The sequence below is a fragment of the Lichtheimia ornata genome (genome assembly GCF_029851405.1).
Source record: "Lichtheimia ornata isolate CBS 291.66 chromosome Unknown scaffold00039, whole genome shotgun sequence".
NCBI lineage: Eukaryota > Fungi > Mucoromycota > Mucoromycetes > Mucorales > Lichtheimiaceae > Lichtheimia > Lichtheimia ornata.
In genome coordinates this window covers 36,699-64,181 of record NW_026695359.1, presented here as the reverse complement: position 1 = coordinate 64,181, position 27,483 = coordinate 36,699, and the positions used below count along the sequence as shown (strand labels likewise).

General features: G+C 43.4%; 12 protein-coding genes across 12 annotated transcripts; 9 read left to right on the top strand and 3 right to left on the bottom strand.

The window, feature by feature from the left end:
• Nucleotides 1-1,194: 1,194 nt before the first annotated feature.
• O0I10_007776 (uncharacterized protein) lies at nt 1,195-1,832 on the bottom strand (the record flags this gene model as incomplete). Its single annotated transcript, XM_058487788.1, has 2 exons — nt 1,195-1,481; nt 1,718-1,832. The coding sequence occupies 2 exons, from the start codon at nt 1,830-1,832 to the stop codon at nt 1,195-1,197; spliced, it is 402 nt and encodes a 133-aa protein (XP_058341366.1).
• An 828-nt stretch (nt 1,833-2,660) lies between these two features.
• O0I10_007775 (uncharacterized protein) lies at nt 2,661-3,458 on the top strand (the record flags this gene model as incomplete). The annotated part of the gene is made up of 1 exon (XM_058487787.1): nt 2,661-3,458. One exon carries the CDS (start codon nt 2,661-2,663, stop codon nt 3,456-3,458), a length of 798 nt encoding a protein of 265 aa, XP_058341365.1.
• Nucleotides 3,459-3,965: 507 nt separating this feature from the next.
• Nucleotides 3,966-4,251, bottom strand: O0I10_007774 (uncharacterized protein; the record flags this gene model as incomplete). Its single annotated transcript, XM_058487786.1, has 2 exons — nt 3,966-4,021; nt 4,077-4,251. The coding sequence occupies 2 exons, from the start codon at nt 4,249-4,251 to the stop codon at nt 3,966-3,968; spliced, it is 231 nt and encodes a 76-aa protein (XP_058341364.1).
• Nucleotides 4,252-5,248: 997 nt separating this feature from the next.
• On the top strand, nt 5,249-5,497 carry O0I10_007773 (uncharacterized protein; the record flags this gene model as incomplete). The annotated part of the gene is made up of 1 exon (XM_058487785.1): nt 5,249-5,497. One exon carries the CDS (start codon nt 5,249-5,251, stop codon nt 5,495-5,497), a length of 249 nt encoding a protein of 82 aa, XP_058341363.1.
• A 955-nt stretch (nt 5,498-6,452) lies between these two features.
• On the top strand, nt 6,453-10,779 carry O0I10_007772 (uncharacterized protein; the record flags this gene model as incomplete). The annotated part of the gene is made up of 15 exons (XM_058487784.1): nt 6,453-6,608; nt 6,667-6,828; nt 6,887-7,124; nt 7,186-7,325; nt 7,386-7,605; nt 7,676-7,821; nt 7,883-8,203; nt 8,259-8,362; nt 8,425-8,665; nt 8,723-9,055; nt 9,112-9,630; nt 9,689-9,763; nt 9,822-9,935; nt 9,986-10,276; nt 10,342-10,779. The coding sequence occupies 15 exons, from the start codon at nt 6,453-6,455 to the stop codon at nt 10,777-10,779; spliced, it is 3,498 nt and encodes a 1,165-aa protein (XP_058341362.1).
• A 3,187-nt stretch (nt 10,780-13,966) lies between these two features.
• On the top strand, nt 13,967-15,153 carry O0I10_007771 (uncharacterized protein; the record flags this gene model as incomplete). The annotated part of the gene is made up of 6 exons (XM_058487783.1): nt 13,967-14,120; nt 14,176-14,301; nt 14,388-14,568; nt 14,636-14,810; nt 14,865-14,951; nt 15,007-15,153. The coding sequence occupies 6 exons, from the start codon at nt 13,967-13,969 to the stop codon at nt 15,151-15,153; spliced, it is 870 nt and encodes a 289-aa protein (XP_058341361.1).
• A 373-nt stretch (nt 15,154-15,526) lies between these two features.
• Nucleotides 15,527-17,149, top strand: O0I10_007770 (uncharacterized protein; the record flags this gene model as incomplete). Its single annotated transcript, XM_058487782.1, has 5 exons — nt 15,527-15,766; nt 15,850-15,931; nt 15,990-16,054; nt 16,117-16,692; nt 16,760-17,149. The coding sequence occupies 5 exons, from the start codon at nt 15,527-15,529 to the stop codon at nt 17,147-17,149; spliced, it is 1,353 nt and encodes a 450-aa protein (XP_058341360.1).
• Nucleotides 17,150-17,366: 217 nt separating this feature from the next.
• On the top strand, nt 17,367-18,892 carry O0I10_007769 (uncharacterized protein; the record flags this gene model as incomplete). The annotated part of the gene is made up of 8 exons (XM_058487781.1): nt 17,367-17,571; nt 17,629-17,723; nt 17,780-17,893; nt 17,955-18,046; nt 18,110-18,171; nt 18,227-18,427; nt 18,487-18,572; nt 18,623-18,892. 8 exons carry the CDS (start codon nt 17,367-17,369, stop codon nt 18,890-18,892), a joined length of 1,125 nt encoding a protein of 374 aa, XP_058341359.1.
• Nucleotides 18,893-19,734: 842 nt separating this feature from the next.
• Nucleotides 19,735-21,393, top strand: O0I10_007768 (uncharacterized protein; the record flags this gene model as incomplete). Its single annotated transcript, XM_058487780.1, has 1 exon — nt 19,735-21,393. One exon carries the CDS (start codon nt 19,735-19,737, stop codon nt 21,391-21,393), a length of 1,659 nt encoding a protein of 552 aa, XP_058341358.1.
• Nucleotides 21,394-21,667: 274 nt separating this feature from the next.
• On the top strand, nt 21,668-23,527 carry O0I10_007767 (phosphomevalonate kinase; the record flags this gene model as incomplete). The annotated part of the gene is made up of 8 exons (XM_058487779.1): nt 21,668-21,906; nt 21,965-22,127; nt 22,202-22,528; nt 22,587-22,642; nt 22,706-22,839; nt 22,893-23,032; nt 23,096-23,288; nt 23,349-23,527. 8 exons carry the CDS (start codon nt 21,668-21,670, stop codon nt 23,525-23,527), a joined length of 1,431 nt encoding a protein of 476 aa, XP_058341357.1.
• A 232-nt stretch (nt 23,528-23,759) lies between these two features.
• Nucleotides 23,760-25,473, top strand: O0I10_007766 (uncharacterized protein; the record flags this gene model as incomplete). The annotated part of the gene is made up of 3 exons (XM_058487778.1): nt 23,760-25,029; nt 25,090-25,239; nt 25,304-25,473. The coding sequence occupies 3 exons, from the start codon at nt 23,760-23,762 to the stop codon at nt 25,471-25,473; spliced, it is 1,590 nt and encodes a 529-aa protein (XP_058341356.1).
• A 528-nt stretch (nt 25,474-26,001) lies between these two features.
• On the bottom strand, nt 26,002-27,351 carry O0I10_007765 (uncharacterized protein; the record flags this gene model as incomplete). Its single annotated transcript, XM_058487777.1, has 1 exon — nt 26,002-27,351. One exon carries the CDS (start codon nt 27,349-27,351, stop codon nt 26,002-26,004), a length of 1,350 nt encoding a protein of 449 aa, XP_058341355.1.
• Nucleotides 27,352-27,483: the final 132 nt, after the last annotated feature.

Here is a 27,483-nt window from a genome sequence, read left to right as displayed (position 1 = left end):
ATATCTTCGTTCAGTTACGTATTGCTGATAAAAGTGGCCGTTAGCCAGCAATACATGCCTGTTCGTAGATGATCCATAAAGTAATTATACATTGACCCTTTCATTCATGCAAACGTAGCTGTGGTACACACAACACGACCCTCTGCATCTTTTGCTCTGTCAGGGTCCACCTACTTGACAATGAACGAAGGCCACTCTTCATATAGCATCACGCTTACAAACATAAAGGTACCTGTATCTCCAAAGCTTTTACAATGAAACGTGGGGTTTATTAGAGCAATGGGCTCGGCTTGGCCAACAGCACCTTGTGTGAAAGTTTCACGTTCAATGTCGCAACTAGCCCAAAAAATATTTTTTTGGTCGTCGTCGAAAGAGGTTGAGCCCCAGATCCAGTTTGGCTGGTAGCGACATTGCGAAATCTGGGATCGCCCACGATGAACTTCATACTTTGACACAAGATTCCTTTGACCCCGACAAGCACGTTGATCTATTAAAGAGCCCACGTTTGATTGTAAAGTTTGGAGATACAGGCATCTTTATGTTTGTAAGCGTGAAGCTATATGAGAAGTGGTCTTTGTTTCGAGCATACGTACTAAAGATACCGCAGCAAACAGAATTAGACGTCCGTGTTCCTTTTGTTCCTTAAGTTCCCTTTGTTTCATTTCCTTATGCTCCCTATGTTCCTTATGTTCCTTCTATTTTACCTCCTTATCTTTGCGTTCGCCAAATCACTCGTTCGTTAAAACTGGAAGAATGCTTGGGTGTTCTTTACGAATAAGGTGAGTTGACAAGAATGCCATGTATCATAATAAGAGGTGTATTGTGTATGAGAGTATTCCAGTTGTGGGCAAGAGTCATTAGCAATGCTATAGAAATTGAGCATGTCCCCAATTGGAATACAGAAGGTCAGGGTAGTCGAAAAACGTAATGGCAAGGAAGGAAAGAGGTGAGCTGCAAGAAGATCATTGTATCCATGCATGAAAAGGATCTTTACAACTGCCTCCAATTTGCTTCCACCAATCACCTCCTTATACCCAGCACCACATAGTGATTCAGCCGACCGAGGCTACTGATAATTTATAGTTTCAAACGCAAAACGCTGTATTTGCAACGAAGGCTCAGCTTCGTGGCTTGAACATCGATCTCCTTTGTGTATTATCTTATGAGCAAAGTGGACACAGTCTGGTATTTTATTCAATATTTGACATGATTATGTCGCTTGCGATCAATGGTCTTTTCAATGACATGATCAAGGTTTTCAGCAGTGGGACTAACTCTGTTGCGTTTGCTAATGATTATCATCGCGGATGCATCGGATTGCTTGCAATGATGGTAAAAGTGATGGGTGACATTCTTGATTTGGCTAAGGCTCGCAAGATAAATGTCCTTGATACATAATGGCATTCTGATTGTGACAAGCTCTTCCATCAGATACAGACCATCGGCCTTGAGTTCCATAAGATAGTATGTCAAATTTGGACCTAGAGCATTGAGTTAAGTATGGATATTCTTTTAAAAGAGAAGAATTCCCAAGGATTTACCAACTACATGTATGTATACATAGCAGGTCATAAGAAAAAAGAAGCTACATCAAATAAATGCGTGAGTATGTATATGGTTCAAGCAACGATTACAATAGGCTTTACCTTATGACAACTAAATCCAATATCACAATGACGACCACCACGACAATGAGAGCAGGATAACAGTGAATTACCACAAAGATCAGCGTTTACCCACAAGGTTGCAATAACTGGTATACGAATAAGGCTCGGGTACTTGCAACCAGTGTGAGCGTTCGGCTTGAAGGACGTAAAGGTCCCGACGCCCATATATCTTTCGCACTGTTTTCTTGATTCTATGATCTTGCGAATGTGTGCATACCTCCCTTACGGGAGTGGGAGGCGGCTATGATGAAACATATTGCAAGAGCTCCAGATGGATGGCTTCAAGATACCATCACTTAAGGGTATGTGTTCTTGGAACATCGTGTATAAGCATGTCGTTGTTTGGCCATGTAAGCAATCGAAGAAGGATGACAGAGCAAAGATGATGGACGGCGATAACAGTGCTTTTATTGTTCATAGTGGGCGTGCGAATTTCTGTGAGCACAAAAACAAATGATAGATTGTTGGGGATGTCATACAGTGATAAAAGGTTGCATGGCTGATAGAGTGATGGGGCGCATGCATACAAGGATTAAGCCTGCTGAAAAGCTTAGGTGTAATGTTGTCCATGCATGAGTCGGCTAAATCATGGATGGTGGCAATCTCTATCCTCAAACAATGAAATCAATCATTTGCACTCAAAAACACATTCACATTATAGAAGGCCTTATCATTGTAGGACTACTCACCATAATGGCACGCCCTCTACATTTTGAGTAATGGAAGCAGCCAAATGGTTCAAGGTATAAGTAACCCAAAACCACCCTGCATGGAAATAAAAAAGACACCAGTGACAATGTATTTTCATTTTTACTTATGAGAGATAGCATAAAAGCAAGGATTTTACATAATGAATGAGGTACAAGCAGGGATGGATGGGATGGATTTAGCTTTGCTGCTGTGTCGGAGTCAAGTGGTGCTATGTTGATTGACAGGCATCTGGAGGAGAAAAACATCACTGGCTTTTTTTTGTTTCCTTGTACTTGGTTGACTATGTCGAAAAGCATCAAAGCCCTCAGCCTTAAAGGCAAACAGAATTGGGACACGTCAATATACTGCTTCAGCAAGAACAAACGCAACAACTTCATGTGGGAAAAGGATGGTGCTGCCAAGGAAGCCCTGAAGCACTTTTTCCAGAATCAACTTACATCGACCCCTCAGTTTCGCCATTCGCCCTCGCGTGTCACCATTCAAATGTTCTACTATGCCGATCCCAACTTTGGAGACCTTTCTCAATTCAAGTTGCAGCCTCTTGAACAACTCGTCAGCAATCTCTATCCAAACAAATACGTCGACATGCGTGTGATTCGCCTCCACTATCCTTACATGAACGCCGAGATTCTCGCAAAATACTTGACTGTCAACAGCCAGAAAAAGTCTTGGTCTGCATTGACTCGACCCTTCATGAAGAACATGCCTATCGTCAAGGCTCCTCTTGCACACAACATGCCATTCGCCGTTCAATGGCAGAGCCTCTTGCCTCAAGTTGCTAACGATAAGCTCACCACCGCCATTCAAGGTGTCAAGTATCAAGTCTCCGGTCGTTTGGGTCGTCGATCAGGTTCCGGTCGTAGTCAAATCTTGCGCAAATCCATTGGTACCTTCCAGTTCACCAGCCATCGTTCTCTCGTGGATGTGGGTCGTCATACTTTCTCCAATAAGAATGGTAGCATCACTGTCAAGGTGTGGATTGCATCTGCTCTCTTTGGTGCCAATGCTCTCTCAAGACATGTCAACAAGAAAGCCGTCGAGACCGCCGCCGCTGCTGCTGCTTCCACTCCCAAGCTTTAATCACTCATTGTTGTTGTCTCAACCATCCATAGTAATAAACTAGAGTAAAAAAAGTATTCATCTATGAGGATCTTGGTTTGTATTCAAGGAGGGAAATGGATAGGGTTGGCTACTACACAATGAGGTTGGGCTATACTTTATATATTCGTGATTGGGGACAACGCAATAAGAGGATCATGAACATGGATGGGACGTTTGAGCAAGGATGGCAGTGCGATCAACAAGTGCAGGGACACAACGAATGCATTATGGCTCCCTTTCCTATAATGTTGTAATTCACCAGCTTATGCTAGGCACATAGCTTAGAATAGTACATCAACGATGAATGTAGCATACACAAGCATCTAAATCAATTCCTACATGAGAAGGCACGAGAAGTGGATAATGAAACTATCGTCGTTTGATATCAATGATGTATTGATCCATTTTGTACAAATAACATATGGAGGGGTTTCTATAAGGTTTGCTCTATAATACAATGATCGATGGCTGCAGGCTAGAGTCGTTTTAAGGTTGGCTGGATGATTTTTGTTGCTGTTCACTGTAACGAGGAGGTTCTTGACCTATTCACACTATCGTTCAATACACAGCTGAAGCACAATCGTGTGTTCGTATTACCTGGCTTGGATTGCATACACTCCAAGAAGACGCTGAATGGCTTTGACACATTCATGGGCCAAGTTGACAATCCTTCCAACAGATCTTCCAAATGGCCGTTGCATCGGTGTGGCTTTGCGCCTTGGTTAGAAGGACCTGAGCTGTGCTTGTTAAGAGGGAATGACGATTCTGACATTGGTGGTAGTGTGGGTATACAGGACAACAACCAGGAGTTGAGACAACAAAGTGGACCTCTGAATAAGGTTGACTGGCACACCTGAAATCCCCGATCGCTTTTGACAAGGCAGCTTTCTTCTAGAATTCCATCACTTTTGGTATATTGATCGTACCTGAAATGGGTTGAATCGACCTCAAGGATACTGCAAAAAACAAATACACCCGTCCTTTTGTTATATGGATGCCATTAATAGGTATGCTTATGATGCGCTAGTGGGCATTTCAAGCTTACTGACCTATGTTGTGTATTACCCACAATCCTATCCAGTGAAATTCCAAGGGTTGGCAATCCAACGGTTCACCGAGTTGGCAAGCAACGATCCAATTTAGATAATGCCCTTGTTTAACTGCTACCTTGTAATTAAACATCATTTATTCATCCAACCTATGTCAAACTATATAGTGTCAGGACGTAAATGGCGATGGGATTATGCAACTGGATAGTGCAATACATAAAGCAGGCTGTTATCAAAAGGACCATGCTGATAGTGGATAAATGACACGCTCCATGATCTCCTACATCTACTCAACGTGATAAGACAAGTACCAATAACGAGCTCATCAATCTCACTGCATCAACCGTTGTCACAGGCAAGGAAAAACAACCGTGAAGGCGTGGGAGAGCTGCCAGAGAACTATGATCACCATGCACAAATCGGGAAAATATGTATCCAAATTGGGGAAGCTGACAACATCACGTCTCGCTATGAAAAAGTATAAAAGACACCCTCTCACCAAACAATGAAGCACTGCATCATCCCCTTTTCAGTCACCTATTTAACGTTATGACATATGAACAGCTGCTAGTACTGCCACGACATACAAAAACCTTGCCTCTACATCATAGCAGCAACAACAACACGACGACATCTTTGTTATCATCGACGACTCATATGTGGTCGATCAATAGCACCCCCACGATGTACGACACTGGCACCAGCGAATACCTAATCAGGATGTTCTTTGACACATGTGGACGAGATAAAAAGCTCACAAAGGACCAACGCAATGAAATCATCAAGCGAACAGGATTAACTTCTCGGAGGATCACCTACTGGTTTTCAAATCACAAACGTCGCTTCAAGAACGAGATGAAGACCTACAGACATTTGTTGGAGCAAGGAACCATTACTACATACGACGAATTTGTAGAATTCCTTCGAGACAATCGCTTGCCAAAAATTCGTATATCATCCCAAACATGACCGTGGGCCCATGTTCAAGTCAAAGGGAGAAAAGGGAACGAGCGAGGAATTTGGATCATCATCAATAAAAAAAAGTTCACTGCTTCCAACCAAGTTGCAGTTTGCCTATTGCTTGATAGGACGTGAGCTGCTGTAGCATGGCAATACAAACATGAGCACATGAATGTACGTACGAAGAAAAAGAAAATGATAAAAGATTACATAACATCATGCATACATACGCCACAAAGGTTCCGTCATGGAAGGCCAAAGGTCAGTGGGCAATGCCTAATTGACCAATGGACCATGATGGTATACACAAACAGGTAATTACGATCATCGAAGAATGCTGTGCCAAGTCCACATCCTTGCCAACATGCGCTTAGGCGAGTGAATTGCTGTCCGCATGAAAGGGGAAAGAGGTACATGCTGCATGTATGGATAATTACAGTAATCATGATTACAGCGTGCTAATAAAGCGATCAACCCTTGAGGGAATGATGAGCAAGGCCCATAGCTACTTTATCTTCCACGTTTTCACACCCACTATGCACACATGCCTTTGAAAATGCTATGATTTATTGTACTCAATGTATTAGTATTGGCACTAAACAATGGAATGAAAAGAGGCAAGAGGATGAAAATGAGAAGGATTGACTGCAGGATGGGATTGCTTGATCATATGCACCAACGTTACAACACACATGATACGACCACTTTTGATGTACATGCAATGACCATTAATTAGCCCATGCAGTGATATGGCCTTGACTCCCCATATGAATGAATCCTAAAACATACCAGGATGATGATGAGCAATGACGATGGTGACACCAAGTGTGTATCGTGCGTGCGTGCGTCGCCGCTTATTGAAATCGCCAAGGTGCGGAAGTCACAACGTGAACTATAGTGGTTGGTAGGGAAGCTCCTTCATGTTTCAGACGTTGCTTGTTACGTGACAAACGACCTTTTCGCCATGTTCGAAAAGTCTCTCACCGACCTTATCCGAGGAATACGCGCCAACAAGAAGAATGAGCAAAAGTATATACAAGTCTGCCTGCAAGAAATTCGAAATGAAGTCAAGTCGAACGACGTGGATGTGAAAGGAGTGGCCATTGCCAAGCTGACCTATGTATGTATGCATGCATCTCTTCAAGGGCCTACCGAGTTTAACAGCCTCCATTCATTAGCTTCAAATGCTTGGCTACGACATGTCCTGGGCCTCCTTCCACGTAGTTGAAGTCATGTCAAGCCCGAAGCTCGTACATAAAAGGGCAGGCTATCTCGCAGCGTCGCAATCGTTCCAACAGGATACCGATGTCCTCATGCTCACTACCAACCTTATCAAAAAGGTACGTGCCGTGCTCATTCTTTGTAAAGGATAGCTCATTTAGTGTAACATCGATATAGGATTTGGCATCACCCTCTCCACTGGATATTGGTATTGCGATCAACGGCCTATCCCATATTGTCACACCTGATCTTGCCCGCGATTTATGCCAAGACCTCGTTTCCATGCTCAATCATTCTCGGCCCTATATACGCAAAAAGGTGGTTCTGGTTCTGTACAAGGTGTTTTTGAGATTCCCGGAAGCACTACGACTCAGCTTTCCGAGATTGAGAGAGAAATTGGAGGATCCTGATCCATGTAAGTGAAGGGCCTGGGAATGGTGTGGTATATCCAACAAGAGGAATAACGGTGATGGTAGCTGTCGTATCTGCCACCGTGAGCGTGATTTGTGAACTCGCTCGTAAGAATCCTCGAAATTACTTGTCGCTTGCACCACAACTCTTTCGATTGTTGACGACTTCATCCAACAATTGGATGCTTATCAAGATCATCAAAATGGTAAATGTCCTCTTCTTTCTCATACACATGAAGAATGGTTTATCTAATTGCTCAAAGTAGTTCGCTTCATTGACGCCATTAGAGCCACGCTTGATCAAAAAGTTACTTCCACCGCTCATATCGCTGATTCAAACGACACCAGCCATGTCCTTGCTCTATGAATGTATTCACACGGTGATCACTGGTGGTTTCCTCGAAGCGGCTGGTGACTCGGGTAACACGTTGGCAGCAACCTGTGTGAATCGCTTACGCCAGTTTTTGGAAGATCCCGATCAAAACTGTAAGTCAATTTTATGAACACCGATGAGGCATGCAATGGGATCTTTGTTAATGCAGTCGTTGTCGAATAGTGAAATATGTCGGACTTTTAGCCATGAGCCGCCTGCGATCCACTCATCCAAAATTGATTGCTGAGAACAAGGATATCATTCTCGAATGCATTGATGATCAGGATTTCAGTATTCGTTTACGTGCACTTGATCTTGTTGTTGGAATGGTAAGTGGATCTTTATTGTATGGGTTTCTTTGGGCAGTGGGATAACCTTTTCTATTTACAGGCGAGCAAGAAGACTCTTGTCGACATTGTAAAACGGCTTATTGCACATCTCGTTCCTCCTGAACAAAATGACAACGCTGTATCTATTCATGAAGCACCCACCGTGTTGGATCCCATCTATCGTACAGACATCATCAATCGCATCATCTATATTTGCAGCCAACATCAATACCGCAACATCACCAATTTTGAATGGTACATCACAGTCTTGGTTGGAATGGCGTATGTATCAGGCGTAAACGTGGGTGAAGTCCTGACAACCCAGTTGATGGATGTTGCTGTCCGAGTCAAGAGCGTACGCCCATTTGCGGTGAAACAAATGGTAACTATCATCAAAGTATAGCTGACTTGTTATCTTACACCCATCCTTTGCATAGTTCAATCTCTTATCGGATAAGCAACTTCTTCGTACAGCAAGGAAACGAGATAGCAATGTTGAAGTGCTTTCTGCAGCTGCTTGGATATGCGGTGAATATTGCAGGTAAATCAGTTACACGTGTTACTGGAGATAATACCTTACTTATGGCTAATCCAAATCAACAGCTATTTAGATAGCGTCCCAGCAACGTTGGAATGTCTTCTTACTCCATACATGCTCGACTTGCCCGTTTCCGTACAATCGATCTATGTTCACACCATCATCAAGATTTACGGCTTTTGGGTGCATGAATTGGCTGATGAGTGGAATGGTGAATTGCAACAAGAGTTTTTGAAGGTCACTGAAGTGATGAGGAGCAAAATCAGCATATTCGAAGGAAGCACGGATCTTGAAGTGAAGGAGAGGGTAGGTCAAAACCTTATAAAGAAAGGCAAGAAGGAAGGAATAACACCTCTTTAAAAGGGATACAATGCAAGAGCTATCTTTGATTTGGTGCTGAGATCTGTTCCCCAAGAGGAAATCGGCATCGAATCGCTATCATTACTTCAAGGCTTCTCAAGGCTCTTCTCATTATACGAGTTGAACCCTGTTGCTCCTAAAGCCCAAAGGAAGGTCCCCATTCCTGAAGGTCTCGACTTGGACCAATATATCAATGAGCCTCTCCCCGATTTGGTGTCAGACACAGATTCAGAAGATGCCGCTTCATCTTTTGATCATGTCGTTCCTACTACGCACACAAAGAAAAAGAAATCCAAAAAGAATGGCGTTGACTATGACGATGAGGATGTTGAAAAGGTAAAGAGGATACAGGGTGATTAATCCAATCGATGATACTGATTCTTTGGTTTTAGCGACGCGCATTACGCTTGGAAGCGATCAAGCACGACCCCTATTACATTGCATCCGACAAGCCGAAAAAGAATGAGGACAAGCTATTGGACGTTGAAGATATTGATTCGATTCCTGTTGTCAAGTTACCGATGGACGATTTTGATGAGAGCAAAAAGCATCGCAAGAAAAAGTCAAAGAAATCACGAAAGGCGCGTATGCCATTACCAGCACCACCTGTCTATGCACCAGAAGAGATGCCAGATAATGCAGTGCAAAGTGACCAAGAAGAGGATAACAACACTCGACGTAACGCCAATGACCATGCGACATCATCACCCATTCGAGAAGGCCGAAGGGACATTTTCGCTTACGATGACACAGTATTGAACTCGGTTGACCTTTCAGTCCCTGTGGGCGAAGAAGAGCAACTTCCACAAATGACAGCCTATTTGACCCCTGAAGAAGTTCGTCGACAAGAAGAAGTAAAGATGCGAACCGAAAGGAAGCAATCACGTAAACAAGCAAGTTCTCGACAACGTGTAAGTATTCTTGTTATTGAAGGTTGAATCACCCCCCACCACTCACACTTTGAGATAGACCTCCGATGATACCCAAAAGAAGAAGAAAAAGAAGAAAAAGAGCAGCAAAAAGCCTTCCAAAGCCGCAAAACAGGTTGGTTGATTCTCATCGTGATAGTATTTCCAAGATTCACTCATTTAATCTTACGTAGGAGGAAATGGATCCATCCCATACTGCTGCTGATTTGCCATCTGCTACTGAGATAATGAACCAAGAAGAAATGACCAAGACACATGTCCTCTATGAAGATGATGCTATTGTTTTGGTATGCTCAAATGCAAAGATGTCTACTTTCGTAGCTAACCAGTGATTTAGTCTTACAATGTAGTATTGGATACGGAGAAGGAGGGTGATGATCCTATGATCAGGGTGAAATTCTCGGTGTCAAACAAGAGCAAGGAATCAACCGTTTCGAATTTGTGTATATCCTCTCCTCAATCTCTCGACTTTAGGCCCGTGGATAATACAACATCAGAATCGCCATCCATTGGTGATGAACATGAGCTATCGTTTGAGGAAACACTGAACATAACGGGTCGCTTTGTGATGCTTGGTGATATGCGGCGTGATTTACATATATCCTGTGATTTGCAATACCGCGCAGAGGTACGTACAAAATGGGATGAAATAGAAGCATACGAGGGTGTACTTATAAGCATTGATTCTTTTAGGACTCCTCCATGGTAACAACGTCTGATTTACATATCCCTATCAGACCCAGCGTTTTCCTTGTTGTCAACCAGCCTGGAATTGATCCCTCCCAATTCGCAGCCTTACTGGAAAATCATGGAGAGCAATTTGATTATCGCGACACAGCACACCTCAACATCCAGAACACTAAGGATACCTCAACGGATCAAGCACCAATTGAACTCTTAGGCGACATTTCTAGGAGCATTCGATTACAGGTTGTGGAAGTGGTACCAGGAGCTGCATCCCTTTATGGCAAGAGTGTCACGGATGTCCAAGTGGCAGGCTTATTAAAGTACACGATCCCATCAGCAACGGAGGATAATACGATCAGCGTTACTATAGATCTAAAGTGTACGGATGACGGTTTCTTGGAAGCACTTATCGATGAGATATCATCCCTTGAAGTTAATTACTAGATAGCTTGCCCAATAACCCTTACTTTTGATAAAAATGCCATTTATACGAAAGGTTCTAAGGCTTTGCAGCATGATTTCTTTGTCACAATGATCACGTTGATCGTTCCCAGATTATCATAATTGAGGATGAGAGAAATCAATTATAGGGAGACCGGTTGGAGGTAATGTATATGCAAATGGATCATTATGTATGCATATGAATGTGATTTGCGTCTTGTGGTTTTACCCTTCTTTCTTATGTACATAGTTGCTTGGGACATTGAAGGCCATAGCAGACCTGAACGAGTTATATAAGCTACGTGCTTTCATAAACATGTCCTAGTTCGCATGGTGACATACAATAGGAAGTGGCGATTCTCAAACGCTTGATTTACAAAGATGATATGAGCTCAGAGTGATGACGCCAAACAACAGTAATTGTTATAGATGCTTGATTAATTTAATCATTGCATGCACAGTTATCAGCAACATCCTCCTTATGCAGCACAGGGTTTCCCAGATGGTCTCCTTGGTGATAAAAAAGTCGTGGTTGAGGAGTCTCTTTCAAGCTTGAGTATTCTTTCTTCGTGGTCAAGTGCATGATCCTTCGTGGTTCGCTTGAGTTGGTTTCATCACTGTGGAGTTTATTGTTAATTAGTATTATAGGGCGGACCCTTCTATAGCGGAAGGAGCTATCATGCACAATCCTCCTGCAGCTTTGACACTTTGAGCCCTGCTCTCTCCTCCTCGTTACACAAACAAGTCCTCTGCATATGGCCTTAGCATGATATAGGCGATCGACAATGAACAAAAACCACTTCTCATATAGCATCACGCTTACAACATAGTAAAAACATAAAGACGCCTGTATCTCTAAACTTTACAATTAAACTTGGGGTTTTTAATAGATCAACGTGCTTGTCGGGGTCAAAGGAATCTTGTGTCAAAGTATGAAGTTCATCGTGGTCAATCCCAGATTTCGCAATGTCGCCACCAGCCAAACAGGATCCAGGGGTCGACCTCTTCGACGACGACGACCAAAAAATATTTTTTGGGCTGTTTGCGACATTGAACGCGAAACTTTCACACAAGGTGCTGTTGGCCAAGCCGAGCCCATTGCTCTATTCAAAACCCCACGTTTCATTGTAAAGTTTGGAGATACAGGCAGCTTTATGTTTGTAAGCGTGATGCTATATGACAAGTGGTCTTTGTTCATTGTCAAATAGGTGGACCCTGGCAGAGCAAAAGATGCAGAGGGTCGTGTTTGTGTAACTGGGTTAAAAAGTTTGGACTTCAGGGACCATGCATGACAGGTACGCAACCCTCATTTTCAGGACATACATTGGCAGCTAATAGCCACTTTTGTGCATTCACAACTTTTGTGCATTCCATTGTAGGTGGAGATTCTCCTGCTCCAGACATTCATTTCCATGATTAAAGTAGGTTGATCCGAGCTGATTTGGTTGAGTTACGCTCACACAAGATTACATCGGTTGAGCTACATCGAGCGTGCTTTATGTCCAGAGTGATGTAAACTCTCTTTGACCACAGCTCAGTCAAATCAGCTCGGATCAACCTACTTTAATCATGGAAATGAATGTCTGGAGCAGGAGAATCGTTCCCATGCAGTGGATCTCGCAACAATGATGATTGGATAAAAGTGGCCGTTAGCTAGCAATACATGCCTGTTCCTAGATGATCCATAAAGTAATTATGCATTGACCCTTTCATTCATGCAAACGTAGCTGTGTTACACAACGCGAACCTCTGCATCTTTTGCTCTGTCAGGGTCTAGCTACTTTACATTAAACAAAGACCACCTCTTCATATAGCATCACGCTTACAAACATAAAGGTGCCTGTATCTCCGAACTTTACAATGAAACGTGGGGTTTTGAATAGAGCAATGGGCTCGGCTTGGCCAACAGCACCTTGTGTGAAAGTTTCGCGTTCAATGTCGCAAACAGCCCAAAAAATATTTTTTGGTCGTCGTCGTCGAAGAGGTCGACCCCTGGATCCTGTTTGGCTGGTGGCGACATTGCGAAATCTGGGATTGACCACGATGAACGTGAAACTTGCACACAAGGTGCTGTTGGCCAAGCCGAGCACATTGTTCTAATAAAAACCACACGTTTCATTGTAAAGTTTGGAGATACAGGCACGTTTATGTTTACCTATGCTGTAAGCGTGATGGGAGCTGCTTTTTCCTAGTGGATGGTGTCGGCTGCATTAACGGAAAGATGAAGAGCTGAGTGAAACGGCACGCGGTGGTTACACAGACACGTCCTTGACAGGTTGCTACACAGATGGATGATGATGATGATTGCCTTTTGTGAAGGTACGTAAGTAAACAGCATCCAATAATGAAGGTGTGTCAAGGTATGCATCACATTTGCATGTAGAAGAGCTGCATAAACCAATTTGTATATGTAAAAAGATACATATACATATTGAACGAGTCACTCATCCTGAAACTCAATGGAGGGATCTCTTCACTTTTTCTCTTCTCAAGCTCATCCCACTTCCCACTCCTCCTTATTGTATCACAAAAGCCATGCACTTCTTAACCGGTTCACCTTTGCTCTCAAGCTCGCTCGAGGTTTGTGGTGGTAAGTGCCTGCCAACTCCTTCATGAACATGTGGACACTGGCTGATCAACTTTTCCAAGCACCTGATCAACTTTCATCGAAAGCGTTCCTGATGTCGATGGCCCGGATAATTCTTTCCAAGATTCTCTGTCATTCAAGTATGAAAGAGAAACAATGACAAAGAAGAGTCAGACGCTAAAAAATCAGACCCCTCCAACAACGACAAAGAAGAAGGTTGAAAGCGGTACTTGGTTTACGCTTGGTGCTTATCACATCGTGCTAACTAAGACACGCGATCCAAACACAAATCTTGATATCGTTCCCTAGCATACATAATGTAGGAGAAGCTCGTTGAAATCATGAACATGCATTGCCAACCTAAAGATACATATAAATCAATGCGTTTGAAAGCATCATTTGAATGACTTTATCTTCATGGATGAAATAAAAGTTTATTATTCAATAAGCCTACGTTGCCAATACGCTTCATGGTGGTTGCTGATCAGAAGAAGCAGTTGTAAAGGATCACGTGATCGGGAAATGAATTGATAGTCCGCTTGACTTGATATGAGCTGGGAGAAGCAGCGAGTCGACGAGTGGCTCAATACTTTCTTTTCTTCTATGGTTGCAGGAACTGAGCAGCAAGCACGAGAACTCGTCTCACAGGCCCAGAAAAAGCTAAACTCCTGGACATTCTTTGGGCCGTCCAACAAATTCGAAGATGCGGCAGAATTGTACGAGAAGGCGGCCAACATGTATAAATTGTCCCAACAATGTACACGCACAGTTCAAGCATGGTGGAAAATGTGTATTCTGACCACTTTGCACAGGGTCCCAAGCCGGTGACGCATTCATTGAAGCTGCCAAGCTCTATCAAAAAGCAGGTAGTGCCAAGTTTGATGGTTCTCGGGCGTATGAAAGTGCAGCCAAATGTTACAAGCGTTTCGATCCTTCAGGTAATGTATATGCTTGCTTGGGTTGTCGGGCGGTGGGCACCAATAGGAACCAATGTTGTCTCACATGGCTCCCCCAATCATGTCAGCTGCTGTAAGAGCATTGAAAGAAGCCATTGTCCTCGATCAAGAAAGCGGTGGGTTCCGTCAAGCAGCAAGGCATTATCAAGAAGCCGGTGAATTGTATGAAAGTGAATTGAATGATCCTCGAGGCGCCTATGATGCATATGGACAAGCTGCCGAGTTATTCAGTGCCGATGAATCACCTGCGTACGTAACAAGGATCACACTTCTTACATAGCAACCAAGGCAACTCAACATGTGTATATGGATATAGAATGGCCAACAAGTGCTATCTCAAGGTGGCTCAGATTGCAGCAGATTTGGAAATGTACGAGGAAGCCATTGAAAAGTTCGAACGAGTGGCAGCTTCAGCAGTGGATGATCCTCTATTGAAATGGTCGGTCAAGGATTACTTTTTGAAAGCAGGATTATGTCATTTGTGTTCCGAGGTAGGTTCAAGTACGCTTTGTGCGAGTGAGGGATATACTCATAGGGCGCGTTAGGATATGGTGAGAGCACAACAAGCATTGAATAGCTACTGTGGAATGGACATGTCATTTGAACAAACACGAGAATATCAGCTTCTTAAGGTATGTATCGATCGCTCAGGTTATGATGGGCATAGGATTCTAATCTTTAATGTAGGGCGTATTGGGTTGCATTGATAGCGGTGATGTGGAGCAGTTTACCCAAGTTGTATATGACTATGACAAGCTCACAAGATTGGATCCATGGAAAACAGCCGTACTGTTGAAAATTAAGAAGTCTATTGAACAAGAGGATTTACGTTAATACACGAGCTATGCTATCTACCACCCAATGTACTTTTTTTGATGATCTCATTGTGTATATTTAATGGGCAAGTTGTTCATGGTTACGCCCTTAAGGGATGTATTCTGTATAGATTACTGGTGGGATCATTGGTTTCAGTGAATAAATCATCATTGATCAAAGGAATGTAAGGGTTGCTGGTGCTTTATTCTTGGTAATATGAGTTTCCATAGAAATGGTTGCTATGATACTAAGCATGCGCCTTGACCAAGAGCTGTTTATGCAAGCGGTGCATCATGTGATTGGGTTGAAAAAGAAGTAGCGAAAAAGTCAGGTACCCAGTTACCGAAAATTGACAGCTCTTCTTTTTTTCTTACAACACTCACGATCGTCCATGGCCACACCTGACGCATTCCTGCCTCCTGGATTCGACACACCGCAACAATACATTGAGGCCTTGATCTCTTTCATTGACCAATATCGTTGGCTCTACGAAGTGCATGTAGTCGACATTTTCCCTTACCAGCAATGGGAACTTTTGGATCCCTCTTGGCGAGAGGCACTTCTTGCCGACAGCGACAATGACGCATGGTTCGAAACGATAATCGCTCTACCATCGTTCGATCGTAAGGTGGTATGTATGTGGGTGTGGGGTGTGTGCGACATTCAACGTTGTATCCAAGGACAATGCATAAACGACGTAGTATCATACTTTAGAATCCTGAGTGGCCTGAATCTCTCAAAGAATTTATACATACGACTCAATCAATAGCATTACCAAGGTTCACCTCTACAAAGCGTAAGTATACTTGATTCTTATTGCTTCCCGAACATCATGCTGATGCCTGGTTGTATAGCAACAAATGACACTAAATGCGACAAAAACCTCTTGTTTGGAATGACCAACAAAAAGATCCATGAGGTAAGAAATGGATGTGGTTGTTTACATACATACAGGAGATATACTCATGGGGTGTAGCGTAGGTTGAGCTGATGAGTTCACTGATTCATCGAGTTGCCAAGGAACGTGGGATCAATCATGCTCTTGATATGGGATCTGGCCAAGGCTATCTTTCCCGTGCACTCGCCTTTCAGCATGATATGGAAGTTCTTGCAGTGGACAAATCCGAAGTTCAAACGCGTGGAGCCGAGAAATTTGATCGTCGTACGATGCGTGCTGAAAGGACCACCGAGACCAAGCTGCAACATGTCACTGAAATGATCACGCCTGAAAATATATCCGATGTATTATCTCGATGGGGTCGATGTGATGAGGACAAGCCATGGCTTATATGCGGATTACACACATGTGGTGATCTATCTCCCATGATTATGCGCCTATTTGAAGAGAGCAAACAAGTGACGTGCCTGGTCAATGTCGGATGCTGCTATCATTATCTCTCTGAAGGCTTCCCAATGAGTCGGCTTTTACGAGAACGAGAGTATGAGTTAGGCACCACAGCTCGCGTTTTAGCATGCCATTCACCTTGGCAGTGGAAGGGTCAAGTAGGCGCAAGTAAAAAGTCATTTGAACAACATTTCTTTCGAGCCTTGCTTCAGGTATGTAAATGGGAAGTGACCCTTTTGTTTATGTACAAAAGTAATTAACGCATTCATGCATTCATAGCAAATCATGGTCGACAAAGGATTGGCATCTCGATCTGATCCGCCCGCACTGAGGAAACGGATCACCAAAAAATGCGACTTTGCAACCTATGTCAAGATAGCTCTCAAGACCCTTGATATGGACCCTGACGCGATCACTCAAGAAGAAATCGATTCCTACTACAACGACTATAAGTATAAACGAGCAGCTGACAAGCAGATCATTGCATTATGGACGATCCGATCATTACTGGCACCTGTACTCGAGAGCTTAATTCTTATGGATCGTTGGTTATACCTGAAGCAGGCTGTTGGAGAAGATCGTAATGATGAGCATTCGGGAGTATGGATGTGGCCATTATTTGACCCAACTGAATCCCCAAGAAATGTAGTATTTGTAGCATCCAAATAATAAACGCTTGTATTTATAATAGAAACCATCATCTAAGTAGATACGTGTATACTTGATCATATTACTAAACGATAAAGCACAATGCAAAATCATGTGCCTGAGTTGAAATTGTTGGCTGTACAAGGCAGTTGCCATGCGATCGGACTTTGGTGCTAATAAACGTGGTGATTGCATCGTTTGGGGTGCTTGGTACACACGCATACACACACCTTGAAGAATGACCTTGTCATCTTGCTCGATACTGGTTCTCGGAGGCGTTGGCTTTGTTGGCCGTCATTTCGTTCACTACATTGTTCAAAACAGCCTTGCAAAGCATGTCTGCGTCGTTGACAAGGTGCTACCACAAACCGCCTACTTGTCTCCAGCACATCAAGCGTCGTTTGACAAGGTGGAATTCCGTCAGGGAAACTTGATCAATCCAGGTGAATGAGAGAGTCTCTAGGGTCATCTACATGTGTCACTCACCTCCTCTTTGATAGACTCGGTTGCCAAGTGCTTTACCAAGAGCGACGGTGGTGAATATGATTTCGTGTTTAACTTTGCTGCAGAGACCAAGTACTCGCAAGCACCCGAGGTACGTATAAGAAGGTGTGGGATAGCATGCAGAGGACTCATGAAAGGATGGGATAGGTGTATCAAGAGAGAATCTATCAATTGTCTGTCAATTGCGCAAAGGAAGCTGCCAAGCGTAACGTGAAAGCCTATGTCGTACTCTCATCATCCGAAATTTACGATAGTGATCAGGTATTGTCATCTTGCATGGAAGGTTTCGAGTATGGATGGATTTATTCTCGCATATGAACAGGGCGCTTCCACAGAAGATGGATCGATCAAGCCATGGACCGCCATTGCAAAGTACAAATACAAGGCCGAGCAAGAATTGAGCAAGATGGATGGGTAAGTTGTGATTTTCACGTTACTCTCTCGCTGTTACGACTCACTCAACCCCACCCAAAATAGATTGAATCTCATTATTCTACGACCCGCATTGGTGTATGGTCCCGGCGCATTATTAGGATTGAGTACTTGTTTACGAGCATGCAATCTACTGCGTGTCTAATCTCTATTTCTTCCAAGCACCACGCCTTATCATTGGACGCGTTTACCAGTACCTTAACGAGGAGATGAAGCTCTTATGGTCAAAGGACTTGAAACTCAACACTGTGCATGTGGATGATGTTGTGCGTGCAAGTTGGCATGTGGCTGTTTGGTATGCTGAGAATCACAAGGAGGGTGACAAGGTCCCAGTGTTCAATTTGGCTGATAAGCAAGATACCGGCAAGTCATCATTTTTACGTATTGCCATGACCCTGCATTCTAACTTGCTGCTACGATAGACCAGGAAACGATCAATGAGCTATTGCAATCCATTTTTGGGATCAAGACAGGATACTATGGAAGTGCCATCTCAAGCTTTGCCAAGGTAAGAATCAACTTTAATGTGCTTCATCCATGTGCTGATGCATGATACAGCTCAACCTTTCCTCGGTAACGGAAGAGGTGAATGAAAAGCATTTAGCACCTTGGGCCAAGTTGTTGAAGGAGTCCAACATCCTGACATCGCCATTATCACCCTACCTGGATGAGGAGCTTTTGTACAATAATGCCCTTTCGGTGAATGGTACCAAGATTGAACGCGACACTGGATTTACATATACCGTTCCTTACCTTACAAAGGAAAGACTTGTCGAGATTGTCGATTATTACAAGGCGCTTGACGTATGGCCTGCCGACAACAAATAAGACTATTAGGCCTTTAAAATACTTGCTCGACAAGAAGAAGATGCATGATCTTGTTTCGGATCCGAGATTCCCCCCACTACTTTCGAAGCAGTGAAATGATTAGCTTTCGAATAAAGATGATGAAGCATGCATTTGCTCCTTAGACTTTAAAGAACCTATTATGTTGATCAATTACTACTGCTGCACCTACAATACAACATGAAGGGTTCGTTGGCCACGGAATGGCAATAGGTCCCAAGTTGCTTACAGGCAGCATCAATCTCTTTAGCCCTAAGCTTGAACCATGTTACTCAAATGCATCCACGTGACTTTGGCACATCGACCGTAATACAGCAAGCCGAATGACACATTCAACTCCCATTTACGTGGTACGCTTTTTTACTTTTCATGATGTTCATGCTATAGGCATCATATGGGTACATACCTGATGCCATGTTGTATGTACACTACGAAGCATGGTTTAGGTATACATTTAAGAATCTCAAGGTATCACAGGTACCACAATTGTAGGTTTGGATCTTAAACCATGTTTGAATATGGGTGCATACTCCCTTGCTCATTGTACCTCGAAGTCAAGCAAGGCATTCTCACTTGTATCAAATGCTGATCATAGTCACATTTATTCGGTTAGGCATAGGTGAGCCAACAACTAAGTAGCCTACATCATCACATCTAAACCTTGGCGCTTCCGATATGATCTATGTGACACCATGTTCAAGGTAAGTATCATGTGACGGGTCGCTTAGACAGAAGAAGGTTCGTCTGGAACACAAAAGATAACACAGCCCACAGCGTATGTTGTGCCTCTTTTTTTCTTTTCTCTTTTTGCGCGGATCACCAGGATGCATCATGCTTTGACCTATAAGCTACTTCAACCTTGGCCATTATTTACTTTATTGCTTCTTGTTGGAGTCATTTTGCCAGGCGTTGTTGCAGCAGAGGATTTCGGTTCGATATTAACCTCTGGGATCCAGGATATTAGTGCGATTGCTGCTATCTTTGGTACGGACCTTGTGGAAAAGAAATGTAATCTTACATTGCAAGGCCTTCAGTACCCTGTATTTGCAACGATCGGCATGTTTGGAAGCCTTGGATACGCCAAATGGGCTTTGCAGACCATTTTGCCAGTACAAATGAGTATGCGATTGTTCATGCCTGAAGAGAACCAATTGAGCTTTGAATGCAACATTTGGATGCACGTATTTGGCAGCCGCCAGGATTGGTCAAGTAAAGCCGGTGATACGAAACTTCCAAAAACTTTGAAATTCTTCACGGGCCGTCTTAGTATTGATGCGTATACGAACCCCCCTGAAGCTTGGTATACCTATGCAGGCCGTCTTATGGATGCGTATGCGAATCTTGGACTTAAAGTTGTCAAGGAAACCTATGACGAACCCATCATCTCAGCCGCTGTAGCATCAAGTCTTGCTGTGATTACTTCATTTACCGGATTGATTCCATTCATTCCACAATTTTTGGAAATTGGATTAACTTGGGGTCCTTTTCTTCGATGCTCAGCGTCTGCAATCTTGGCTATCTGTAACATATGGCAACCTCTGATATTTACGATATTCTTAGTCCCTAATTCGGTTAGTGCAAAATCAGTAAGCCGTATCAGTTTGTCGATTGCTATAATGTTGGCTGGTATTCTCGTAGCTGCAGCATTTGCTTTAGTGGCAGGCTATGTTGGAAGCTTCCAAACAGTGCAATCAGGATCAGCTAATGCATCGATCGTATGGCTCGCAGTGGAACTTTGCCTTATGCTTGTGAGGCTCTTACTTTGGTGCCTTACGCCAAATTTTTTACAACTCGGCAATATCGGTATTAGATTGGAGGATCCAGCACCCTTTATACATCAGTCTCATAAACAATGGCTGAATGAGGACGAAACAAAAGTTGCTTTATTTGCGTTTGATGCTGCCATTGTAAGCATTGGAGAATTTTCGAAAGTTACTGGCCTACGTACGGAATATCCCCAAATTTTCGTTAAAGCTTCCCGGAGAGGGGAAGAGCATGAATACCTAGTTTGCACAACCCGTCCGGATGGAAAAGAGAGAGGTCTTTATGGCAGACGACTAGTACATAACACACCGTTGGATTTCCCGGAAATAATAGATTATCCTAGCATACAAGACACTGAAATAAGCATGTATCCAGCGGTGGACGACCTATTCCACGACTGTTATCTTGATCATGCTCCTCTCTTTGGTCATGCCCACAACATTCCAGCGTCAAAACGTTACCGATTGGATCTTGTCCCAAGAGTACATGATACCTTAGGTGGCCATAGACACTATTGGAGCAGACCGGCTTTCAGCCTATATAACGACCGGTATCCACCTCATCTTCTGACAAGACTGCATTTTACAAGATCATGGATCTATTTAGCCTTCAGCTGCTGGATCGAAAAGCGTGGCGAAAATCTATACGAAAAAGGTCATCATGGAAGTTCCACAAATGCAGATTCTACCAACAATGATCGATCGAGTGCTGTAACATGATGTTGATTTTCTGTTGAGCATGATGTGGGGTTGCCTCAAGACACGTGCTGGTTAATTTGCCGCCGTATGCGTGATGGCTGTATGCCACGATTATGGATAAATCATACACAAGCTCTAATTAAAAGTACCCGATGTTTATTAAAAAGAGTAAAGAGATGGCTATTGCATATTAATGAAGACATTGTATTTGGGGTAGAGCAATGCAGTAACAAGCTGATTCGATAAGGAGTCAAAAGTCGGGGAGAAGAGAGGAGGTACAAGGCTTTCTTCTTCAATGACAGCAAATCATACCACCGCCGTATCCGCCCCAGGCAAAGTGCTATTAGCTGGTGGCTATCTTGTACTTGACCCATCGTACCATGGCCTCGTCGTTGGAACCACTTCGCGATTCTACACAGTCATACAACCAGGCAAGGAGGGAACCATTCACGTCAAATCGCCACAATTCGAATCGGATGCGACTTGGACTTGGACAGCATCAGTGAACAATGGCAATCTCGACTTTGCTGCAACGTAAGACACCACCGAACGATTGTACCTTGACTTTTTACTGATACGATGGGTTGCTCAGGGATGCTGTATCGGCAAAGAACAAGTTTGTGGAAACATGCCTTCGATTCAGCTTGCAAGTGATTCAACAACGTATGGGGACAGCCGTATTGAACGACTATTTGCAACAAGGCTTTGAGATTACGATTGTAGGCGACAATGATTTCTATTCACAACGTGCACAGGTAAGTGTAGCAGCAGCAGCAGCATCAGGAACCCATTTTGTTGTCAATCCAACATGTGACACATTCTTCCACAGTTATCGAAACGTCAATTACCAAATACGGCCGAAGCACTTGCATCCCTGGAACCATTTTGCAACACACACAGCACTTTGGGATCGGTCCATAAGACAGGATTGGGCAGCTCAGCAGCCTTGACAACTTCGCTTGTTGGTGCCTTGTTTACCCATTTCGGTGCTGCTTCTCTCGCCAATGCTGATGATAAGGTGTTGATCCATAACGTGGCCCAATTTATTCATTGTTTCGCCCAAGGCAAGGTCGGCAGTGGATTTGATGTATCGGCAGCTGTATGGGGTAACCATCGATATACACGTTTCAATCCTAGCTTTTTGAGCTCTATCATGGTATGAGTGAATGAATGAATGGCATCATGACAACAGCATCAATGACTCGTTTCTTTAGAATGATAATGTCGATCCATCCGAATTGAACAAGGCCCTTGATCCTTCCATCACCAGGTATTTGAATGCATTTTGGTATAAAAAGACAACGGGATTGATTGATATGGAACACACCCATAGTTGGGACAATGTAGTGACACCATTCCAATTACCACCAAAGTTTGAATTGATGCTTGGCGATGTGGATGCAGGAAGTCATACACCTAGTTTGGTTGGCAAGGTTCTTGCATGGCGTAAATCCAAGCCTGAAGAAGGTACGTTACTTGTGATCTATCCATGGCTCAACCTATTCAAACTTTATCATTAGCCAACGCATTATGGAATGAATTGGGTGGAATGAATGCAAAGGTGGAAGAGCATCTCCGTGAACTTTCTACCATGGCATCGGCGGATTCAGCAGCATATCATGCAGCTCTTGAAAAATGCTCCAAAGCAAAGGCGAGCGAGGTAGGAAAGAGATTGGATCATTGGTTTCGATAGGGAGCGTTTTAACACGGGGTATATTCTTAGTGGGACAAGTTGGATGATGGATCGCCTATTGTTCAAAAGATGAACCAGCTCGCTACCGACTTTTTAAAGGTCCGTGCACATTTGCAAGAAATGGGCACCCTCTCGGATGTACCAATTGAGCCCAAAGAGCAAACCCGTCTTCTTGATGCATGCATGGATATTGAAGGTGTTGTGATGGCTGGTGTCCCAGGTGGTAAGTGAATCATACATACAGGAGGGAAATTGATGTATGGATACTAAGTTTGTGTTGCAGCTGGTGGATACGATGCCATTTTCTGTATAGTCATTTCTGAAGATGCCAAGCTTCGAGTGCGATCCTTATGGCAAAGCTGGAAGGAGCTTAATGTGGGACCCTTGTTGGCACAAGCAGACGATAAAGGCATGGAAGCTGTTGCTCTCGAATCGGTGGATGGCTTGGCCCGTTTATTGTAGTTTGCTCATGTATCATTGATGGCCCCTTTTACTATTCCATACACCTTATTATTGAGTATTTCGCCCTCCCCATTGTAGAAGAGTTTAATTGGATTCTACGTGTTATCTACAAACATCTTTTGGACCTGACATTGTGATCCGACACCACGTGATCGATGAAACAGCTTTATTTGCGCTTTCATGCATATAATCTAGTCACTGCAACTAAGACTCAGACACCTTTCTTCCAACGATGGGAAACCAAAGCAGCCGAGAACAGACCGACATTGAACGACTTTTATCGACATGGTCGCCCAGCCAACAAACAGCCCTAAAGACCCAATACAACCAATTGACGACGCCATCTACCAAGGATGAAGGGGGCAATGTCTCACCATTCACGCAGCATGTGCTCGATTGGATACCAGCCTATTATTCAACAGAACTCGCGACGTCGTTTGCGTTGTACTTTGAGACTCAAAGCGAGAACAAGCCAAAGCAAGGCAACATGGTATCCCTCGTTGGTTATGTAAAGTCTGCCAAGCAACTCTTATCTCACACGCCTGATGAAAATGTTCGAGCCATCTACGATGTCTATCTTCTTGCATTCAAGCAATACGTGTGTTCTCTCCAAGTATTCACTCAATGGATTGTGGATTCAGCTATTCCTATTTGGTTCCAAGACAATGGTGCGACGGATGAATTTTGGCGGGACACCTTTCAACAATCAGGTGCAACACGATTGAGCCATTACTTGATATACCGACACATCAAGCATAAAGAAGAGATTGAACGACGTAAACAAGAGGAAGCAGCATTGTGGACTGAAAGTACAACTTCTACCGATGCCAACACCAAAGAAAGTCTCAGCACACAATGGGAAAAGCAAGTGACTGGAACGACTCAGCCCGTTGATGAAGCCGCTTTTATGACTTGGATGATGGAGACACCCGACATGTATCTATTGACACAGCTATGTGCAAAGTATCTTCTTTTTGGCACTATGGATCACCAAGGAAACGTGCATGAACAACGCATTGCAGGAGAAAAAGCACCCGCCATGGAGCAACCTTCAGGCGCTGCTGCCTTGTATCCCAAAGGCTGCTTCTCACGACTTGTTACAGTGTACGATTATTTCATGTTGGCACGTCAATTACCACCCGATGCATTATCATGGAGCGACTATGAACGATCGCAACGACGTGTGACCCAAGATCTGCAACATCAACTTTTGTTTTCTTCAAAACGGGATGGCAACAGCTGGCAAATCTTTAGCAGCCGTATCGTACATCAAGGTGCTACACTGATCATTATCAAGTCCAAGGAAGGTGCCGTGTTTGGAGGATACGCTGATGAAGCATGGGAACCAGTAACCGATTGGTATGGGAATTCCTCAAATTATCTCTTCCGGATTGGCAATGATTACAATGATATCCGTTTACCAATGAATGTATGGAATGGAGGACAAGGATCCAATGATCATTTTCAATACCTGTGCTGGGGAAAAAAGACCCTACCCAATGGTATACCAAGGGGGTTGTTGAGCTCTTGAAATCAATTGTATTCATGGGTTACATACATAGGTCTCGCAATGGGTGGACAACTTGGTTACGAAGGTCTTTGGATTGATGAAGATTTTATCCATGGTCGGTCAAGAGCAGGCCCAGTATGCACAACCTATCAGAGCCCCCAGCTTTCCTATAACGATGATTTCACAATTGAAGAAGTAGAAGGTGATTCTATGGCACTCAAACGATTTCTTTCACCTATATTTATTCACATGCAAACATTGTTTAGTGATCCTGGTACGACCCTCGATTCGCGACGACGACGACATGATGGAGCCAAAAGGCGGTGTATTTTCTCGTGATCAAAATATGGAGTTCATGGAAATGGCAGGAAAGAAAATGTATTCCAAAGATCTCCCCGAGCCAGAGCGTCGAGAGGAGGAGGATGAAGATAAATAGCTGTAATTAGTGCATGTTGCTGCAGAGTGAATAAATGTAACGTATGATTGTCAAGGATACAGTATTCAAGTGTTACGAGGATAACGCCTTATCCACAAAGTGTATCATTGCTCGTCGTTGTTACGCTTTTGCATCCGCACATGATTGAGGTCAATGAAAATGATATAATCTACAAAGGTATATGGATGTGCGATGACTACTTGTGTTCCATGAGTCAAAAGAAGTGTGTGCTTGGCAGTTCTATGACTACTATTATGCATGATTTGAGCGATACTGACAAGGTCAGCTTCAGATGTTCTCTTTTGTTTGGCTTGCTATTATATTACATATGGATGAAAGGTATCAAGCTGCACGTATCTTGATTATTTATTACCTCCACAATCGCAAAAGGATAGTATGATTACTAAAGGTAGTATTTATTAGCAATGAGCGATCTTGTTTCATTACATGCAAGCCGCTGATGTAATCAATCTAATAGCTTCGAAGCTACCTGGAACCAAACAAATTCTGCACCACCAATTTATTTATCTAAATGCGAATGACTTCGAAATAAATAAAAAATTTGGTTTCTACCATATCAACGACAAGTTCACAATCGATACATGAGCAATCAATCGTGATGTACAATAATCCCTGATACACGTCTGCCATATTGCATGCTTCTGATAGTGTGCGTGATCGAGCTTCATGGGAGATCTTAAAATGTATAGTTTCTTGACAATGCTTGGTCGTTGTTTCTGGGCATGGCTTGTATTCCTCGCCGTCGAAATTAAAGCGAAAACGCTGAAAGAGGTCCTTAACTGCTAGCCAAAAAAGTTCTTCTGCAAATCGTTGGAAACAGGAGAGAAAGCGATCCCACAAATCTTCTAAATCATTCAATCGTGGGATATCCCAACCTAAGATGCCGAGTGCACCATACACATAATCTTCGGCAAAATAACAGGATCGTTCAGATCGGGCGAATAGATCTAATACATAGCTGAGCGATTCGAATCGGTCATTGTCTAGGCCTTCCTCACACCATTGAAACTGCTGGACATTATCTCTCAATACGGAAAGATGATCTGCGAGATCAACAACGCTCTGGCTCCCGATGTTGTATTCACCTCGCTTTAGGTCGGATCTGAATAAGTACAGTCGGAATATCAGGCTTTCGGCCGAGATGTAGCAAGGCATATCGCATGTCTCTGAGAGTAATGAAACTGAATGTGGAAGGGCTAGTTCTTGCATAGTCCATACACGTGAAAACCAACGGCATTCCCAAATATCCATAGCATGCTTGCATCCTTCCATGAGGAATGATACCGTATCGGATGAAGGTGATGGCTCGCACTCCATATATTCAATGTCTAAATCATCAAATTCTTCGCTTTGGTCGGGAATCTCAACATGAGGGAGTACCACTGCGAAGTATTCAATTGCTTTGGATGGACAATCAATCATAGCAAAACACTTTTCGCAGCAACCATACACACCTCGCATGATTACGGGTGGCGTATCGGTCCTGCAGCATAAGACATCAATCCACCAATACCCAGGGTTATCCTGCAGCAATTTCAAGAAGGTCTGACGTTTCTCTTTTCTCATTGGTATTGGCTCCACTGTAGTACCATCCTCGTCACTGATAAAGTCGCTCACGTCCCATAGGTTATCCTTTGGATCGGTGCCCCATAAATGTGATAGAGCATAAAATTTGCGATCAGGGACGTATGATGCCTCGTGTTTGGAGGGTGTAATGATTGTCATCTTGTCATCTTCGTCTTTAGGAGGAACATACAACAATCGGAAATCCGGGTGGGTGAACGTGTCTTCTAGTGTCCATAATTTATCGAATTCTGCATTAGTTGGAGGATCCTTTGATGTGCTAGTGATGGTCATGTACGCAGGCTACCAAGGCAAAAGGATTAGTTTTTTTTTTGGTAGACGGTTTTAAATTACCCTTGTATACCTAACAAAGGTGAGAAAGCAAGTTGATGTTTACGTACCAAGCATTGGAAAGCGTTTATATGT